We start from the raw sequence: 13,124 nt of genomic DNA on the forward strand, positions 1-13,124 counted from the left end.
TCTGCAGTGGAGGTGGAGCAGCGTAGTGGAGTATGCTCTATAACCCCTCCGATTGTGGGAGGTCTGTGCCCAGTACTGGGACGTAATAGGCTGTTTATATAGTAAACTAATAGACAGATTCGCCCTCGTAATATCAAAATAATCTTATAACAGGGGTTTATAAGGCCACATTGAAGCGATTCATGTAAAAAGCAATATTGCTATTTGTAATTTACCGAAATTTGCTTTTATTTGCGGAAAGGTCAAATTGCAACATTGCTTTTTAGATGAATTGTTTTAATGTGGCCTTTTTAACCTCCCAAAAGTACTTTATCACTAGAGAATCAAAATAAATCAACAATAAAGTAATTAGTTCTGAATTCAAATTCTGATACACGATAAATCTAATGATTGATGAACATGAAGATTGGCATTCGTTTGAGATTAGCATTAAGGGACATTAAGGAAATAGAAGCACTGTGCAACTGACGTTTGCCTCATTACCAGGTGCGTCAAATGTTCGAGGAGCGGCGAACTAAGGCCGGAATAGACAAGAGCTACCCTCTCCAACCTATCCACAACACAGACCGACCGGCGCCAAGGAAGGCCTTGCCCAATGGATTTACGAAGGTGACCACAACCAACTCTAGAGTGGTGGAGAAGAAGAAGCAAGTCACTGCCACCAAGCCTGTCAAGAAGACGACACAGCATGTAAGAACACCAATCCATGTTTATGGACCTAGAACCTATAAGACCGAAAAAATCAAAACATATGTATTCACATACGTATTCACATCTGGGTCATTCTATACAAACGTCTCATTCTAACTGTAGAGTCCCGGACTGAGAGTATTGAGACCGGAAACCGGCCCGGGCATTTGACAGACGATCATCGGCCCTCTACGTGTGAGGGTTACATCACATTACATTACATTTTAAGACTATCGAAATATTGGATTTTGTTTGATTTCCATACAAAAACATTGCATCTAGCGTAAGCGCAAAAATAAGTCTACTTATATCCTATTACTTACTTACTTATTCTAAAAAGTAAACTTGTCGATCAATGTCACGCACCCGCCGACTGACTTCTGCCCTTCGATTAACGGAAACACAGTTCTTCATGCTTTTTTTTTCGTCTGTTGCCAACAGAAAATAGAAAACATGGTGAATGGCTCCGGCGATCTCAACCACAACCATGAACCGGACTTGAATGCTGGTAAACGAACTGTAAGTGTATCAAGTTAAACAATCCACACTGATAAACCGCTGAACCGATTTGGAGGAAAATAAATATAAAATAAAATAGTTTTTTCCCGTCACAATCGACCGTTTCAATATCTTTGATGCTCAGATTGTGTACAAGTCTCAAGCTACCTTCAAAAGCTTCTGGGTCGCATGATAAATCCCAACGTTCTTCTAATATCTCAGATAATAAGTACAATATCAAGCCAAGCGCCTCCTAAAGCAATTCCTCGGATCAGTCATTGATATTGTCGACATCAAAACAATATAAGACAAACGTCTCAGATAATTACTACACACTAAGATACTAAACTTACCTACTACATTACTGTTACACACCGCAGATACTTTTTTGAGCACAAAGGACACAAGCTACAGACATAAGGACAACAGATACAGAAAGGCACATATCTCTACCAGCTTCACCATACCAGCATGTTAGTGACATAGTAACGAAAATTTTGAGGGATGATTCAAACCATGTTTCTGAGTTGATATCAAGAGGAATTTTCCGTCGTAAAAGTATGGAACTGAAAATTATTTTATCAACATTTTCATGAATTTTCCGAAAGGAAATTCCACTTGATATCAACTCAGGGTCATTGTCTCAATCATCCTCAAAGTTTCCGTTAGTGTCACTAACACCCATACGTACTTGTGTGGGGTGTAAGTGACATCGTAACAAATACTGACGGGGATGATACAGCTCATTATTATGAATTAATGTCAAGTGGATTTTTCCATCACAAAAGTATAGTACTTATTCAAAATTCCACTTGATATCAACTCAGAATCATGGTCTGAATCACCACCCTCAGTATTCGTTGCGATGCCACTAACACCTTTTATGTTCCTTTTTGCATCAAAGAATTCTGAATCGTTTCCTATCCTGTCATATTTTAGCTGCCACAGAACAACGGCGAACTGATCACCAGCATCGACGCACTAGACAAGGCCGACAACAACTATCTGTTAGAGGACGAGACCTTCCCGGAAGCGCTTGCGCCGACTCCCACGCCGAGGTCACCTGAACCCAGTGAACCTAAGCGCCCACCGAGGAGGTTAGTAGTTTTTTAATCACCTTTAATATAGGAAATAACGTGAAGTTATGTAATATTGTGTAAACAATCAAATCACCTTTAGCTAACGACCTATGTAGTCTAGTGGTTGAACTTTGAACTAACGATCCGGAGGTCCCAGGTTCGAGTCCCGGTGGGGACACACCATAAAAAATCACTTTTTAATCCTGATTGTTCGAAAGTAGATCATCTTACTTTCTTCGATGCCTTCCGAAGCACAAGCTTCGGAAGGCATTGATTACTACTTACTGATGAAGTAAGTAGTCGTTACTCGAGTCATGTCAGGGGCCTTTGGCAGCTCAATAGTAACCCTGACACCAGGGTTGATGAGGTTGGTGATCCACCTCACAACCCACACGATAGAAGAAGAAGAGTCATAATAGTACTTATTTTATCATTTGGGTATTTCAATGATTATAATTATTATTTTCAGGAGTCCCGCAAACAGAGTCAGTCCAGTCAAAACGAAGCCTTCACCACAGCCCGTGGCGCCACCACGGAAAACCACCAGTGATAATGCTGTAAGTTTATATAATACGTAAACTCATGACTATAGCCCAATGAGGGACTATCAACGTACCCCAAACTCACGATAGATGGCGTTGTTCACTTTTAACGTGATAATTACCTATTTTTTCACTGCTGGGGTACATAATTACTCAAAAATGTAATGTAATAGCAGCAGAAGCATATATAAAAGTAATTAAAGCACATAATAAAAGGTTCTTACCGCGTTTAAATGGGGATATGAGACTCCCCATATCTCATAGCATAGCCCCATAGCACATAATAACGGGTTCTTACCGCGTTTAAATGTGGATATGAGACTCCCCATATCTCATAGCATAGCCCCATAGCACATAATAACGGGTTCTTACCGCGTTTAAATGGGGATATGAGACTCCCCATATCTCATATCCCCATTTAAACAATTATGATAATAACCGCGTAACATTAAAACAATGTATAAAAGTAATTGTTGCTTGCTATTTGAATCACATTATGTATTTCTATACAGCAACAACAACAACAACATCCACCAACAACAACAACAACATTCAACATTCTGTTGCTACCTATACTGGTTTTCTTTATTTTGATCAAATAGTAATGAGTGGAAGTTGTAATTGTACCTTGGTGTAATAAAAAGGGTGATCATTTATACCCAAAAACAAAGATAAAAAGATGCATATGTTTGTTATCCATGAAATTAGAAGTTTAAACGAAGAAAATACTTAACAACGCCATCTATCGTGTTTTTGGGGAACGTCGATTAGAAGGTCCGTCATTGGGGTAGTCAGAGGTACATCCATCGCAAGATGAACTAAGTACCCACACTTCACCGAGTGTTTATAGTCTTCATTAATTTGCACAATACATGTATGTATTATAGAGACTTATTATAGATAGTTATTGTACTTTTTCCTGTGTTAGTTAGTCTGTGTCCTGTCTTCAACTCTGTAATATAGGTACTTAGATATATCATTTTTGTTTATTTTTTCCGTCAAGTATCTATATATGCAGACTGAATCCTCCTCATAAAAGAGTATGATTCCGTGCTTCGGAATGCACGAGTCGTTGATGCAACATCATTAGCCCACGCCATTTTAACTGCCTCCACTTATAAAAGTCGATAAGTACGTAAATAAAATGACAAAAAAGTTTGCATCATTGACAAATCTCTTTTCAAGTACTGGCCACTAAAAGAAACATAATTTCGCAATCTGACACTGACAGTTCTATATTTGAAAATCAGGTTCACACTTCAAAATCCTATCGCCAACATGCCGCTGAATTTTGTTTGAACATTGAAAATATTTTCCGAATCTATCAAAATTTTAAAAAGTGTTGACTCCCTTGTGATGGTATAGGCTGGTTCATGCAGGCTTGACCTGTTCATTTGCAGGTGTCCCAGGGTTCGAAGTCGAAAGGGGCTATGCAATGCGCTCCGGTAAGCACCCACAACCTTACCTTACCACTACCTACATTTCCATAATTATGTCATGATTTTCTATATTCTTTCCTCTTTTTTAACAATACCTACTTAATAGCTTTAACAAAAATACTATTTAGTCCATCATTCATTCAGTGGACTTACGTTCGTTAGTGCCTTTGTTTTCTTCCCATATTCAGTCCCACATTAATGTGTGTGTGTGTGTGTGTTTGTGTGTGTGTGTGTGTATTAGTGTGTTTAATATTCTGAGTCCCTTCGGACTGAAAAGTGAACTCTGAGCTTGCTTAGCTTAAAACGCTTTACTTTTTAATTTTATAGTTGGTAGTTGTGCGGTTGTAATTTATTTTGTTTTTAGTTTATTTTCCTTATTTTTATTTCATTTCCTTTCAGGTGCCAAGGAGACCTGCTGTGGTAGGTACTTTTTTTTATTTTTCCTCATTTTCTGTACGCTTGCGCCCTCACGCATATTGTCTGAACTTTTCTCAGTCACCCAATAAGGGAAACTTCTCGACGCTCTCTCTTAGTCCACCCAACTCCCAGGTACCTATTTCTGGAATAATTACAAAAACTTAAAACACTCGAACATCTAGAAAACCTCCCCTTCCATGACTTAGATCTAATGTTTAATAAAGAAAGGACATACATACATAAACAGCCTATATACCTACGCCCCACTGCTGGGCACAGGCCTCCCCTCAATCAACCGGAGGGGATATGGAGCATACTCCACCACGCTGCTCCAATGCGGGTTGGTGGAGGTGCTTTTACGGATAATAGCCGGGACCAACGGCTTAACGTGCCCTCCGATGCACGGAATCATCTTACTTTTTCGGACAATCAGGTGATTCAAGCCTGAAAAGTCCTTACCAAACAAAGGACAGTCTCACAAAGTGATTTCGACGATGTCCCCATCGGGAATCGAACCCGGACCTCCAGATCGTGAGCCTAACGCTCTAACCACTAGACCACGGAGGCTGTTATAAAGAAAGGACAATCAGATTGAAAGACGCCTCCTCTAAACAGCAATACAAGGTGTCTAAAATGTGTATAACATCGCGTTTCTATGTGGCGTCGTACCGTGTGACGCCCTCAAGGTTACGTTCCCCAAAAAAATAAAGATGGCGCTGTACAGATTTTAACGTAATAATTACCTATTTTCTAATAGCTGGGGTACATAATTATTCAAAAATGTAATGTAATGGCAGAGGCATATATAAAAATAATTGTTGCTTGATATTTGGATCAGATATGTATAGAATTATGTTTCTACCTATAATGCTGCTCTTTATTTTGATCAGATTAAATTAATAATGGTGTATTTTTTTTTTTAAAGAACGTCTAGGGCCCTGTGCCGAGGTTTTTCTTGCAGCTTCTTTTCCCCGGCTATACAGGTTGTGAGAAGCTGCAGTAGTTTTAGGCGGGTGAGACGTTCGTTATGTAACAATTGACGATTCAAAGTGTAACTATGTTACTTACTGAATAAAGATATTTTTGAATTTAAATTTGAATTTGACCCAAGTTATCCATGAAATCAGAAGGTTGAACCTGGACAAATTTGTACAACGCCATCTACATTGTTTGTGGGAACGTAGCCTGGAGAGCAACTCATTCATAGAAGTAAGTACTTTCAACAAGCTTTGATCGTGCAGGGTAACTCTCGCACGACTGGGCAGATTCGCCGCACAACGGCCGCGGCTCCATCGAGTGGCGGTCAAGGCGAGCCGTGCGCCGTGTGCGGTCGGCGCTTCGCCCCCGACCGGCTGCAGAAGCACCAGGATATCTGCAAGAAGGCCAACAACAAGAAGCGGAAGCCCTTCGACGCTTTGAAGCATCGGCTTGCGGTAAGAGTCTGTAGAATAAGAGCTAGGTTCTTAAGCTTACGAATTGCCAATTGGGGTAGCCAAAGGTACATCCATCGCTAGATGAACTAAGTACCCACACCTCACCGAGCTATGTAACCTCGTAAGGGAATATTTCTAGACACAATAGTTAAACAACAACCATGAAGCATTTATATTAACTATAACGTAGGGACTAAGCAATGGGGCTTTAGATGTTGCTTATTAAGTTACACAATGTAATAACAATCTACCATTAAGCGACAAAATTACTAACACCATAAATCATGTCGTGAGCGGGATTTAACACAATATGTAACATTGTCAACAGGGTACGGAGGCTGAGAATTTCAAGGCAAGCATACATTATTTAAAAAGTACATGTGGAGTCCTTGAATGCATCTCAAATGTTTTGTCTAGCTATATAAATGTTCACAGCAATTTCTATAAAACGCACGACAACTTTTTTTTACTAAGTATCGACTTGTGGTACCTTCGCTTCACTAATCGATATGATCCACGTCGTAAGGATACAGCTTACGATTCTGGCGCGTTCGTCAAAAGATTTCATGGAATGTTGTTATTTTCTTTGATATTTCATGTTCACATAAATACTTATTGACGCTATCATCGTTCAGAACTAACCCAACCACCAGTTCAGCAAATAATGAACCTAATAACTTGCTACATTGTACAGTGATCTGTATGAACAATTCGTTTCGTTCATTGCCTCATTAACCCAAATTTCTATCCAGCTACTCCGCATCACTCTATTACTCTATCCTCTTCGATTCATTGCTACCCTCACCCACAATTTTATCATCAACATCGCTACAACTACTTAGTATTCCTAGAGCTAACCAATTTCTACTATTTTTGACAGGGCAATCTAATCCCAACCTAAGCTTAAACCTCAAAAAACTAATCTATAAAATTGACATTCACAAAAACTTTACGATGCCAACTCGAGCCTTCCCCGACTCCGTTCTCAATTGAGGCAACCTTAAAGAATACATCAAACTCAGCTCAAAATCGCTATTCTCAGACGGCGCTTTTAGTTCACTCCACTCAACTTCACTGGAGTAAAGTTAAGTGGATGCATGACGTTATTATTTTCTTATTATATTGGCAGCATGATATGCTCAACTCCAGTGACTAAAGTCCTCAAGTCGAGGACGTAAAAGCTAGACTTAAAATACCAAAATCCTCAGCTGAGGCCGAGTGGAGGAAGTTTCGAGTTAATATCTTAGAATACGGGTGTTAACCTAACCTCTGACCTTCAGGGCACAGAAGCCGAGCCCTTCATCAACAAGTTACGCAAACAAGCCCACACCACTGGCACCGCGTCGTCGACGAAGGTCAACAAACCACTGAACAACAACTGGCGACAGAAGCACAACGAGTTCATACAGGCCATCCGCGCTGCTAAACAGGTGCAGGCGCATATCAACGCCGGAGGTAAGAAAGGCTAGATTTCCGTCGCGTCCATAACCAAAGTTTCATAGCGTTACCAAAAAATAATATAAAGGATTTCGTTGTTATAGCACGGACCCGTAGGAAAAGTCTTTTTTCAGTGGTCGGTAACTGGATACGAAACAGTGCAGACATTTCTGCGCTTTTGTTTTAAATTTATTTTTATAACTTCTATGCTGATAGTATGTAACTCAGTGACGTTACTAATTATGTCCCTCTATGACGTCACTGCAGCTTTGAATCATGACGTTTTCTTCACACCATCTCGTGTTTGAAATATTGATCTCACCTGTTACAGGCAAGCTTAGCGACCTACCACCACCACCGCCCTCTGAGAACCCAGACTACATCCAGTGTCCACATTGCAACCGTCGCTTCAACCAGACCGCGGCGGAGAGGCACATCCCCAAGTGCGCCACATACCAGTTTAACAAACCCAAATCACAACCAGCGGCAAGGAAGCGGTAACCACGTCACCGTCCCATACTGGATCTAACGATTGTTTCGGTTGACGGTTGGTAACTCTATTTTATTGGTTGAAAAATTGCAACGAGTGATAAATATTCAATTTATAAACTGAATTTCGGTTTTAGGTTATAAAATTTGGCGCCAGTTGATTTTTTTTTTATCGTATTTAACGGTTTGACTACTGCATGCTTTTGTGGAAATAAGACTTTGTAGTGCCTTACACCACTGGATATCGTTACCAACCGACGGCCAAACAGTTTTCTGGCTGTTCGATAAATTAGGAACAAATTATACGTTAGGGATTTAAATTTCCTGCTCTCTTTACTAACTATACTGACAAGGATCAAGGAAAGACAATATTAATACTAAGTTCCTAAGAGAACATTTTACTACGGCTCTTTTAAACGCTATGGCTGTATCCCCACGCTCAAGACAACCGAGTCCTTATCCTAAAAACGTGGTGATCGATACAGTGTTACAAGCATTTTTTACTTATGCGCTTTTTTATTTAGTCAAGAAGTTTTTTGACATTATTACTCCTATCATACCTATTTATATAAACGCGAGCCGTAGGAGGAAGTAGTTTTTATTGAATTTAAGACAAATTGTATAATTAGAGAGATTTATTTTATAAGCGTGTGCAGAAGTTGTGGCATAAGTACGTAACAGATGCCTTGCCAAACGTTGTTTAAGTGCAATTTGAACGCTACAAAAACACCTTTTCCTATGCGCACCGAACAGCGCAAAACTGTGAAAGACCATATTTTAGAAATAATTTCTAAATTTCGCAAAGCAGTGAGCAAATTTCTGCGAGTTAAAGATCTCAGTAAATAAGTAATTGCACACTCACATTGCGATCTAAAGTGTTAGCAAAGCGAAGGTGAAGGTGAGGCATTGGATATTGCCTCGTAACATCTGCATACGGCTTTATAATGTACGTTAAAAGTAGATTTCAAAGGTTCTACCAAAAATGCATCGACAGATTTAAACGATTTAACAGGTATTCAAAAAAGAAAATTGACAGCATGGGTTTAAATTCATATGAATACCAGCCCGACTGTCTGTTTGTGTTTCCATCGACAGTGATACAAATTAAGAATATCGACTTATTTTTGTACGGTCTTATCATCACTTGTGCAATGCTCAAGATTACGTTTGGATTCCTGTTGCCGCTCATTCTATAATCTTCACTTAGTAAATACTAGATTTGCCATAAAAATGTTGGGACCTAATAACGTGTTAAGTTTTCTAAACAAGTAACGTTATTGTAATAACAGTGCAAAGATTTTTGATAGCTATTGACGTTTGTACAAAAATTATGCTTTTTAAAAATGTTAACTTAGCAAAATGTTATTGGGATAATAATATAAATGTACTATATTTTTTTATTTGGTGTTTTATTTCACTCTCTGTATTATTTATTGGCTGTTACACCAGGGTTGATGGGGTTGGCAATCCACCTTACAACCCAGAGGATAGAAGATTGGCTGTTAACCCTTAAAAATACACAGTTCTTCTATTACCGTTAGGTAACACTACCTTGTCACATTTTTTACTGGTTGGGGGAAAATAAATAATATTATTTCTTCCGATTGCGTCAGTTATAAAATTATTGTACTTAATAGATTGCATTAGGTATCTGGCTTGTATGAATTACACAAGCGAATAACTATTTTTAACAATATTTTTTTCTCTTGAAAATGAATTGTTTTGTTTCAGTTTTTGTTTTTAAGTGTACTTCTGGTGAGTAGCGAATCTGGTTAGTTGAGAATCTGGTGAGTTGCGAATCTGGTGAATTGAGAATCTGGTAAACTGCTCTGAAAGGAAATATTCGTTGAGAAACTGGTAAACTGCTCCGAAAGGAAATATTCGTCATTGAATGACTGAGACAGTAACATTACTAATGGACATAGTGACGTCACACGGACGGGCACGGGCAGTGTACCTAACTAGTAATGCTAACGTGACAAAGGCATTTTTGCTTAAAATTGGTTCAATTGGTTCCTATTCATTGTTCTTCTTCATATTTAAAACAAATGTTTTTTTCATCGCACGGATTAATGGTTTTGGTCGTTTGAGAATATGACGTCATTAGCTTATATCTTGATGATAATCCTAATAATAATAATCCTGACACCAGGGTTGATGAGGTTGGTACTCCACTTCACAACCCACACGATAGAAGAAGAAGAACTGTTTTGAATTTGATTAGCATTTAAAGTCAATAGTTCCCAGTAGTCCCCTCTAGCCCCCATGGCCTTATATCTATAGACAAAATAACTTTCCCATCCATAATATTTTGAAACCCACTCGTCTATTTTGCTACAACAGAAATAACATATTTAAAGGAAATTTTCGTGCTCCGATTATGGAAAGGGGGACGCTGAATGCGAAGTTTAATGGCGTATAATATCGTTATTAATAGTTTAACAACTTTTTTACAATTGCCGCCAGGAAAAAGCAACAGAGAATCTATTTTTTTTCTTTATAAAACCACAGACTAAAAATCTACCGAACCTCTACCGAACGTAACAAGTATTAACTATTATTGAGCCTCCATGGTCCATGGTCAACTATAATCTACGAAGGAGTATCTAGTCATTTAGATATCACCCTATAAGCCATAAAACGATCAGTTCTTTGGGCTACACAATTTTCGCCATGAAATTAATTCAAATTCAAAAATATCTTTATTCCGTAGGTAACATAGTTGTTATGAATCGTCATTTTTACATAATGAACGTCTCATCCGCCGAAAACTACAATAAAAGGGCCGCGGAGGCCCGTGTTGCTCTATGGTTAAAGATTTTAGCCATAAAAAAAATGTGAACGCATTTTAACGTCAAGATGTACTTCAAAATGTACTTCTCCGCTTTCACCGCTTGGCAGTCTCGCAGCAATCTGCAGATCTATGTACCAGCATAGCATAGGCTTGTAGGAGTTCGCCAGCATGCAACTGCTTTATTATTTGACAGCTGTCAGAACGAAATCTTATCTCTCCGTCCTTTTCTTAAATTTATCTGATTTATGAACGAAATATTTCATTCATTTCATTTCAATAATAACAACAATACCATGTCTCTTTCGCACGAGGCTGTGTAGTATATTTCTGTCTTATTCTGGAGTGTGTGTTAGATTTATGAATGAAATATTTTATTTCGATGGCGGGTAGTTCAAAATTTGTTTACTTCGTAGCGACATGCAGGTGCTATCAGATCAATATATGTCTCTTTCGCACTAAGCTGTATATTATATTTCTGTCCTGTTCTCAAATTAACCTTATTTCGTGAGTGTAAAAGGGTTTTATGAATGAAATATTTTTTTCATTTCATTAATAAACGACAATTCGTAGATATCTCTTTCGCACTAAGCTGTATATTATATTTTTGTCCTGTTCTCAATTGAATCAATTACACTTACAACTCTCACGCACACAACGACGTACTCCGATTCTTTGTTGCTGCACTTCTATGGATTTATGCACTCCTAGTATTCGAAATCATTTTTCGGTCTTCAATGTTCACTGATATTATTTGTTCGACAGTGATTTTATACTTTCAATTCTTTATCTTCTCAACCGATCATCCTGATTTCCTGCTGACCTTTCCTGATGACCTGCTTCAATTTCCAGGGACAAAAAAATAGTGCTATGAAAATTCATGAAAGTTTGCATACTACATACAATTTATCAAGTACTATTTTTATTTTAATATAAGTAAGTATTGGTGCTAATTCCTGTAAATACCATCTAATTTTATTTTAAGTTATATCTGTCATTTTCTTATCCGCCGAAAAGGAAAGGGACGGGTAATCGACAAGCATAAAATTTATGGAACACACGTCAATTTTAAGCACAAATCTAAACCAACCGTCTAAAAATTTTACATCAGTCAATAACCCGACACGTTCATTTACTCATTCTTCCTAAAATTAAGAGCTGTGAATCATCCGTCCCTTTCCTTTTCGACGGATATGAAAATGACAGATATAACTTAAAATAAAATTAGACGGTGTCTCCAGGAATCGGGGCCATTATTATTGTAATTATGGCTTGCTGGCGTTTTGGGCTGGCTGTGGCTACGTTATTAGTTATTTATTACGCCCAACCACAACACATCTTCCATTCATTATTATTCTGATCAAAATATAGAGAAGCAATATATATATATTTAGCAACATAAAACAAATTTTATACATGATGCCTTTGCTACATTATATTTTTAAATCATAGTGTACCCGAGCAATGAGGAAATAGGTAATCATCACGTTTAATCTGGACAGCGTCACCTATATTTTTTAGGTTAACGTAGCCTGGAAAGTCCGTTATTGTGTGTAGCAGCTACATGCGAGAATTGTGCAGCACAAATACGTAAAATAGAATACTAAGACGAAAATGTAGTGAGTGGAAAGCATAAAAACAAAAATTTTAAACATCAGCAATTCGAAATTTCATCGACTCGCAGATGCATGTACCAGGATAACATCAGTTTGTAGGAGTTCGTCAGCATTCGGCCGGACAGCATTGTTTGACGACTGACAGAACAATACATGTCTCTTTCGCACTAGGCTGTATTACTATACTCCTGTCATGTACTCTTTCTTTCAGATTTATGAATGAAATATTTCATTTCGATAGAGGGTAGATCGAAATTTGATTACTACTCGTACGCAGCGACATGCAGTGCTGTCAAAACAATACATGTCTTTTTCGTACTAGGTTGTATAATCATATTTCTGTCCTTTTCTAAAGTTAACGTCATTTCGTAAATAAAATACTTTCTTTCATTTCAATAATAACAACTACACTTAGATATCTCTTTTACACTAGGTTGTTTATTATATTTCTATCCTGTTCTCAAATGAGTTATTCACACATACAACTCACGCACACAACGATACACTTCGGTTCTTTGTCGCTGCACTTCTTTTGATTATGCACTCCTAGTACGCGAAATCGTTTTTCGGTGTTCAAAGGTGTGATATTTCAGTGCAAAAGGGAATTTTATTTACGCTATCACGCCGTAACTAGTCAACTGAACATGACTGAACATCAAGAAAGTGATCCGGTGTTTGTGTACGAATTCCGGT

The 13,124-nt window shown here is 38.2% G+C and overlaps 1 protein-coding gene across 3 annotated transcripts in view; it reads left to right on the plus strand.

Moving 5' to 3' along the window:
• The window catches only part of LOC126374867 (zinc finger C2HC domain-containing protein 1C), a 52,079-nt gene extending 42,657 nt beyond the window's left edge, over positions 1-9,422 (plus strand). The window contains exons 3-12 of one of the 3 annotated variants that reach the window (XM_050021630.1): positions 487-690; positions 1,132-1,209; positions 2,128-2,285; positions 2,737-2,824; positions 4,210-4,254; positions 4,648-4,668; positions 5,907-6,098; positions 6,427-6,450; positions 7,379-7,553; positions 7,867-9,422. In XM_050021630.1, the coding sequence (XP_049877587.1) occupies positions 487-690; positions 1,132-1,209; positions 2,128-2,285; positions 2,737-2,824; positions 4,210-4,254; positions 4,648-4,668; positions 5,907-6,098; positions 6,427-6,450; positions 7,379-7,553; positions 7,867-8,036 (1,155 nt within the window). In that variant the 3' untranslated portion in view covers positions 8,037-9,422. The remainder of the gene's footprint in view (positions 1-486; positions 691-1,131; positions 1,210-2,127; positions 2,286-2,736; positions 2,825-4,209; positions 4,255-4,647; positions 4,669-5,906; positions 6,099-6,426; positions 6,451-7,378; positions 7,554-7,866) is intronic. The other 2 variants (XM_050021632.1, XM_050021631.1) reach the window with 2 other exon arrangements.
• Positions 9,423-13,124: the final 3,702 nt, after the last annotated feature.

The sequence above is a fragment of the Pectinophora gossypiella genome, chromosome 18, assembly GCF_024362695.1.
Source record: "Pectinophora gossypiella chromosome 18, ilPecGoss1.1, whole genome shotgun sequence".
Classification (NCBI taxonomy): Eukaryota; Metazoa; Arthropoda; class Insecta; order Lepidoptera; family Gelechiidae; genus Pectinophora; species Pectinophora gossypiella.